The sequence below is a fragment of the Trichechus manatus genome, unplaced genomic scaffold (assembly GCF_000243295.1).
Source record: "Trichechus manatus latirostris isolate Lorelei unplaced genomic scaffold, TriManLat1.0 scaffold00030, whole genome shotgun sequence".
In the NCBI taxonomy this organism is placed as follows: Eukaryota; Metazoa; Chordata; class Mammalia; order Sirenia; family Trichechidae; genus Trichechus; species Trichechus manatus.
Genome location: NW_004443966.1, coordinates 14,377,911 through 14,385,908, shown reverse-complemented (window position 1 = coordinate 14,385,908; position 7,998 = coordinate 14,377,911). Strand labels below are relative to the sequence as shown.

At 47.8% G+C, this 7,998-nt stretch overlaps 1 protein-coding gene across 1 annotated transcript in view; it reads left to right on the top strand.

The window, feature by feature from the left end:
• The first annotated feature begins 5,228 nt into the window (after nucleotides 1–5,228).
• ANP32A (acidic nuclear phosphoprotein 32 family member A) overlaps nucleotides 5,229–7,998 on the top strand; it is a 41,240-nt gene continuing 38,470 nt past the window's right edge. Inside the window, exon 1 of the mRNA XM_004374697.3 lies at nucleotides 5,229–5,433. Within this exon, the coding sequence (XP_004374754.1) occupies nucleotides 5,380–5,433 (54 nt within the window). The 5' untranslated portion in view covers nucleotides 5,229–5,379. The remainder of the gene's footprint in view (nucleotides 5,434–7,998) is intronic.

Here is a 7,998-nt window from a genome sequence, read left to right as displayed (position 1 = left end):
GGTGGAATGCAGAGTCCATGGCATAGAGATGACTTCCAAGGTGTGGGGTCCTCTGCAGACCAAACCTGGAGGGTCATCTTGGCTGCCCAGCTTCCTGGTTCCTGCTCATTTCCTGAACCGTGTTCTTCTTTGCTTCTGTGATTGCCCTACAAGAAACTGTGTTCTGCTTCCATTGGTCAGGGCAAGTTTCTGTTGTCTGCAACCAAGAATTCTTGACTAGCTTAAGCATCCAAAATATCAGCTATACCTATTATTTTCCATTAGAAATCACTTTCTTTAATTTAAAAAATTATATATTAACTGAAAAAACTTAGAAGATATAGACAAGCAAAAAGAAAGGAGGAAAAAAACAAACAAACAAACCACTGTATCTTCATCACCCATAGAGAACCTTTTTTTTTTTTTTTGCATTTCAGTGTATACTCTCCCAGACTCTCTTCCTGTGCATATGGATAATCCTCCCTCCTTCCCTCCCTTCCTTTCGCTATTACAAAAAGTGCTATGATACTATGATCAACATGGTTTGCTCTTACCTATAGCATTGCTTCTGTTCACATAGACAAAATGAGTTGGTCCAGCCTAGTGAGAAGTAATTTTGTCACACTTAAGTTGCCTTTAAATAAACAGAAGTGATATAATTCGAACACACTAGAAGGCATATAAAATGATTTCAGGTGAATTATTGGGCCAGAACATCAATCTAGCAGAGTAAAACCTGTGTTCCTCTGCCAGGTAAGAGTCCTCAAGCACCTAACATGGCTCTCTCATTTGGTCATACTCAAATGAATTCAACATTTTTATACTCATGTTGCTAGGATTCAGAACTTCCAGAGAAAGATTGGGACAGAGGCACACTCTCCTCAAAAGACCCAATATTTCAATTAGAAATACGTACATATTTTACTAATTTCTCAGAATGCAATAAGTTGATCTCTAATTCAAGAAGAGTTATAGAATGTATTTTTAAATAGATCATTACTTATAGGTATAAATAGTAACTGCCATTACTAAGTAGGTAGTCTAAGAGGACAGTTTAACTCTGTATGCTTAAAATGATAAATGCCATTTGCAAACAATAAACATATTAAAAGTTTTTAGAAAGTCTGTTCTCTGCCTCTTTTCCTATTAAATAGGTTTTAGTACCCGTTTCTTCATAAACTTCAACCTTACATGGATTAAAACAAATAGATTCTCAATTAATTGCATTTCTATTTTTCAACCTAGATTGCCTTTAGTCAGTCTTGTTCTGTAGCTCCTCATTCCATTATTTGTCCTTTATAGCCTTGTTTTGATACTAAAAATAAGAGCTTATAGCTCTTGTCTTCTTCCTGGTGAGCAGTAAGCAAACTTTCCTTTTATTGCTGACCTCAAATTATCCTTAATAAATATATTTAAGAAACTGATTCACATTTCTAGTCATTCCCAAACAAGTGTGCAGATGAGATCGTTATTTTTTTCTCAAAATAAACCATGTGTAAGCTGCTTTTAAGACTCTTACTATTAATTTAATTTTTAAATCACATACATACATATTTAATGACTGTGTTCATGCAACAGCACTTTTTCTCTGTGACCAACGCATTGATAAGGTAACTATTCAATTATTTTTTTAAACTATTTTAAAAAATACTATTCAATGCTTTGTTAAGCACAAGAAAATTAAGAATCTTTTTAGATCCTGGGCCTCAACATTCCTTTGCTATTCAAATCAAAATATAGTAGTATTCACATTTGTTACTCTGGATTTCAAAAGAATAATCTACATTTCTAAAAGCTATTTATATAGAAAGACAAAAGAGAACATAATTAAGCTGGAGTCTTTCCATATCATTGTCTTTGGGGTCCAAGCAGCAGAACCATGATGTAGGTGAAAGAATACAATGGCCAGGTTCCAGTGTATGTGATTCAAGCTGAAGAACAAAAAGTTGAATGGTAACATTAACTTCACTCATAGAAAGGATGCTCAGTAGAGGCTCTCCATCTTTAGAGACCAAACAAGGGCAATTGAGCTAACATGGCAGCAGCAATGATGGGGGTATTTATAAAACAGTACTTTCTAACACTTATCAAGGGAGGCTAAGGACACCCATTCCTCATACATCTTTGAGTACAAGATAGGCTGCTCATTTGTTTGGAATGGTTCTTGATGGGAAATATTCTGGAAGGCAGAAAGATATCTTTCCTTACTTGAAGACCATCTTTCTTCCTAGGGGCTCAAAACTTTGAAGTGTATCTCATTTATTCTCCTAGTGTGAATCAAGCCCAGTTACAGAAATTACAGACTCTACACCTTTCATAACCTAACTCCTCTTGTAGAATCATTTAGCAGTTAGGAACTCACCCTGTTCCAACTCCACATCAAAATTCAGCAAGATTCCTTGATATGGGCTTCTTCTCTTACTGTATCTTCTGATCTGCAGAGCCATTCAGAGCCATTTATTTACTACTATAGTATGCAATAAAATGTAATCTAAGAAACAACTCTAGTAAAATAAGGAATATAAGAGCAAATATTTTTTGATGTTTGGTCATGTAGCACAGGGCAAATGGCTTAGTTTTACCTGAGCTATCTCTTATTTCCATTTGAGAATTAAAAAAAAATCAGTATCATATGAAAATTTTCTTAGAAATAAACTGTTCTTGTTGTGTACCGTTGAGTGGATTCCGACTCATAGCGAGCCTACAGGATGGAGTAGAACTGCCCCATAGGGTTTCCTAGGCTGTGATCTTAACGGGAACAGATTGACAGGTCTTTTTTCCCCCGCAGAGCCACTGGTGGGTTCGAACTGCCGACCTTTTGGTTAGCAGCTGGACATTTAACCATTGTGCCACCAGGGCTCCTTAGAAGTAAACTACGAGCACTGAATTCTATTTGTGAAAGTGAGAGAAAATCTCTTCTTTCAAAGTATGTTGGAAAAATGTGGAAAATGTTAAGTATTCAATTAGTTACAGACACTTTTTTGATATTTCAAATTCTATACTGACTGATATCCAGGGAAGCGTTCTTTCAATTTTCTAACACGAATACGAAAGCAGTTGTTAAAATTTTAAAAGGCAAGATGCTTTTAAAAACAAGTTGCATTTAGTATTTTGCTATAGTGATCAGGCCATAACTTTTCCAGTTCTAAACATTGCTACTCCATGAAGCGCTCTTTCATATTTGTCCAGATACACTCTCTTTAATGGGGGTTTGAACTTCCAATTCATCCTCTCCAGTCCTAACACTCTAAAGTAAGCTATTTGTTTCTGTTCCAAAGTGTTGGATGGGGCACATCTTTGCACTTGAATGCATGGCTTTTAAGGGATCCCTCCTCTGCAAAGGTACCATCCTACATCCCATTTTAACTGTGGTAAACATTTTAAATTGAAGATGAATCTTTACCATTTAGAACATAAACTTCAGGGCTCCTGTGTTACACAGATTCTACACACTCTATTGACTTAATGTGTTTGTGATGAAGTTTTTTAGGGCTCTTTTTTGAAACAACCTTAAATACCATCCTTGGAAATAACTGACTCAATGGCAAAGGAGAGGTAACTTGGGGTCCTCCTTTTGTTTTAAAAAGAAGCCAATACCATTAAAAAAAAAAGAGTAGATCTCAACTATGCAACTGGATTTCTATAAAAAAACCAAACTCACTGCTGTCGAGTCGATTCTGACTCATAGGGACCCTATAGGACAGAGTAGAACAGCCTGGTAGGGTTTCCAAGGAACAGCTGGTGGATTCGAACTGCTGACCTTTTGGTTAGCAGCCAAGCTTCAATAAGCTTAACAAAACTAAAGATGACAAATATGTCAGCTAAATCAGCATGTTAAATTACTCTAAACTAAGTATACCCAAAGGGACTAAAATAATTTTATTTTGCATTTCCCAAGTACTCAAAGTATAAACATTATCACTTTTTAAATTCCACTTATTATTGTGACAGGATTTACTGAGTAAAGTGTTAAGTTGCAGGATGTCCCCTGTATCTGTCCTTGTTAACAATCCGTGTGATTAAAAGCCTAGGCAGCCAATTTACTACACGAAAAGGTCCTAGGCCTGGCCATATGTAGTTGGTAACCCAGTGAGAACTAAGACTTCAAAGTCTCTTAAAACTAACGTGATTCAAACAATCCAAAGCAGGTAAACAAAAAAACCTGGTCAAAGTGCTCCAAGCAGAGCCTCCTTGGCAACCCAAATCTAACCAATGACTCAGATGGACGATCAGAATGAACGACACCGTTTCCTTGAACTACATCTATAAAGCCCCATAAATTATCTTTGGCCCAGAAACCCAGGAGTTATTAGCACCCTCCTTTTGCACGTTTTAATATTCTATATATACATTTATCAACAGTTCTTATTCCAAGTCCATGGTCTTCATATATTGTCTAAACAAGATCCTGGGTGCCTCTTGGTGACCACCCCTCCCAAACTGATCTCTACGGTGAGGGTCGAGACCGCGCGGGAAAGTCATCCAGAGGTGGAATGAAGCATCTTGCTTTGCTTTACTTATTTATTCGAGAGGCAGCGATGGCCGTGGCCAGATTTGGACGAGGCTGGAGGGAAAGGGTGAGCTGGGCTGTGAGCCGCGGTCACGGAAAGTGGTGGTGGTTGGGGTGCGGGGGGAGACAGCAAACTCCTCCAACTCGGCCCTCGGGACCCAGAAAATGACCAGCCCCTCCCCCGCAACTGCACCCTTGACCCCTCCCCCTCTTTCCAGGCCTCCCCCCGGGTCCGCCCGAGGGGCAGTCGGCAGACCCTAACCTCGCGCAGCCAGCCTCCTTCCGCAACCCCATCAGGCGGCCCGCGTCGGCAACGCTAAGCCTCCGGCCGGGCGAGGACCCCGACCCGACGCCTCCGGCTGCGCCCCTCCCCCTCGTGTAACGCACCTGCGGCCCCGCCCCCGGCCAAACGGCTGAGGCGGCGGCGGCGGACTGGCGCGGCCGGGCGCCTCGGCCTTCCAGGCATAGTTACCTTCCCTTCCCCCGCCATTCCGCCCACCCCCCTCGCGCAGCCACCAAACAGCCACCGCTCTCCTCAGCCGCCCCGAAATCTAAAGGGGTCCGTCTCCGGCACCACAACCAAATGGCTGAACCTCCCTGGCCGGCTGCGCAGCCCGCCCATTGGTCCCTTCCCCCCCCGTCGCCGCCACCATGGGTTGTTGCCCGGAGACCCTCGGTGGTGATTGGCTCAGGCTGCTGCCACTCGTCCTTGGGGCCGCAGATCCCGCCTCCACGACGATCAGGTTAGTGTGCGCTGCGGGTGCTGGGGGCTCGAGAACCGAGCGGAGCGGGTTGAGCCTTCAAAGTCCTAAAACGCGCGGCCGTGGGTTCGGGGTTTATTGATTGAATTCCGCCGGCGCGGGAGCCTCTGCAGAGAGAGCAAACGAGAGATGGAAATGGACAAACGGATTCATTTAGAGCTGCGGAACAGGACGCCCTCTGATGTGAGCATTTGCCAAAAATATCTCTGTCGGTCCATTCTTCTACTTTGTCTGTCTGTGCTGGGGGGAGGCACTGTTTTTTGAGAGGGGGGCGCCCAGGAGGTGTGGGTTTGGGAGTCGGACTGCAAATGAATTGCAAGGTTGGGGGGTTGCAATGCCATCCGAGCATGTTCCGGCTGCTGCTGCCGCTGCCCTTGGTGTGTGACTACCTGTGCGTGTGCTCCCGCGTGTGCGCGTCCGAGTGTGAGAGTGTGGGTGCGAGTGTGCGTGCGAGTGTGCACCCATCGGGGGCCAGCGGGCGCACGCTTTTGGGTCTGAGAGAATGAGGGAAAATCACCCTGTGAGCTCGCTGCTCCCGTGACTCCGTCGGGGGGAAAGATTAACGAGGGAGGGGGAGGACAGGGTCTGCCTCCTGGATTTAACAACAGAAATAAGGGGGTTTTATATTTTATAAATGTATCGGTCCTTCCGCGACCCCCCCCCTCCGGCGCCGTCCCCCTCCCTTTCTCTCTCTCACACACAATAAGTTTTGGGCTTGGCGAGTCCAGTTTAGTTTCTGATAAATGTGGGCCGAGGCCCCCGGGGAGAGCGCGTGGGGAGGGGGCTGCAGTGGAGTTGAGAACGGCTCGAGTTTAAAGTGCGTCTTCATTTCTTTGCAGTGATGAGGCGAGAGACGGGGGAGCCATATTTGTAACTTTGTAGTGTTCGTGAACGCGCCCTTTCTCTCCCTCCCTCCCTCCCTTTCTCTGCCTCCCTTCCTCTGCCTCCCTTCCTTTCCTCTTCTTTCTCCCTCACTCTTTCCACCCCACCTTCGGGCCAGATGCTGATGTTTCTTTCTTTCCTTCAGAAGGGAGGATAAATTAGACGGCGGGGGGAGGGATTTTCGAACGTGCAAAGGCACAGATAATCCCCGCGCCTCCCCACCTCGAGCCACCGCTATTGGAAGTTACCGAAAGGCTACGTCCCGGACCCCTTCGCCCCTGCTTCTTCCGGCCTCCCTAAGATGCCAGCCTCGGAACCTCGCCTCCCGGTCAACACGAACCCCCGGACCAGCTTTCTCTGGGGGTGGGCTTTCTGGCAGCCATTCGCGCTGGTTCATAAATGGGCACGGGAAACTTTGTCAGGACGCGAGCTGCCTAGAGCTGGTGCTGGTGGTGGGTATTGGCTGGGTCCAGATTTATGCGGGCATAGAAAACACGCAGCTCCGGGACGGAGTTTGCCTTCTTTTCGCCGTTATTGATTGGGCAGCGGTGGGAGTCCGGCCGGAGGAAACTTACACGGATGGGAACGGCAGGCTTTGGCAAAAGCCCACCCTTAGGGAGAGGGGAAAGTGAGGGTGGGTTACTTGCACGCTCGTTTTTATTTCGATCTCCCTCTCGCTTTCAAACATGAGTGTTTTATGCGAGTTGGCAGCTCAGCGGAGGAGGCCCCTAGGCCTGGGGTGAAAACGCTGGCCGACTCCCCTCGTGGCCCTTTGGGGAGATGTGGGGCGCGGGGGCGGGCGAGGAGGACCCCCCTCAGCCTTGGTGGACGGGTTTGCGCAGAGTTGGGAATTTGGGTAGCACTGTGCGCTCACCTTTCGCCCCTCCAACCCGTTAAAACCCGAATCCCTGGCTAAGGTCGGCTTTGCTTCCCCTTTTCCCTAGTTCCTCCCCCAAACCTGAGTGTGACTTTTGAAAACAAGAGCCTTTTTGTGCCCCCCCCCCCCCAACGCAGCTGTGGACTGGAGACGTGCGAGTGCCTTATGGCGCGCAGGGCTGGGGGGTTGGCCGCCGGAGAAGGCAGGAGTTTCCGCGAACAATTTGCCGGCGGTTTTCCTTTCTTTGGCCGGTATCATCCCAGCTTGGACCCCGAGCCCGAGGATTTGGGGCTGGGTGTGGTGATGGGGGAGGGGGCCGGAGGCCGCGGTCTTCCTGCGTACTTTCCGGAAGCCCCCTGTGCGGAGGGGGAAGGGCGCCAAGTATAGGGCCGGGGTCGCGGTTGCTCGGTGGCCGGGCACGGTTCGCCGGACGTACCCTATAAGCATCGCTGACCAGCTGGGAGCGAGATCGAAAGCGGGTCGAACCGGCTCTTTAAACTTCACCGAGTGTGTCTGTGTGTGTGTGTGTGCGTGCGTGCGTGTGTGTGTTGGGGGAGGGGAGCGCGACGCGCCGAACTGGGAGAGATTTCTCACGCTTCGCCCCCTCGCCTCCGAGTCTCCCTGCCCACACACCTGCCCCCGGCCTTGAGGCGGGGTGGGGCGGAGGTGGGGGTAGATGGGGCACTTTCTGCATATTTGGGTGACAGGAGGAGAAAGCTACCTAATGAGGGACAAAAGGGGTGGGGGAGGAGGAACTATTTTCTTTTAAAACGTCCTAAATGCAAATAGGTGCCAGAGAGCGCCCCTCCGCGTCGCGCTGCCCCCGGGGCCCCCACACACCCACCTTCGGAGCCTTTCCTAACTCTGTTCTGGGGGCTGGTGGCCACGCCGCGACGCCGAACTAGGACGAGCAGCCATGTTTCCCCGGTCTCTCGCGGCGCGCCCCGCCCCTCCCCCACGGCGCGGCGGGCGCCGAGCGCGGGGCTCGG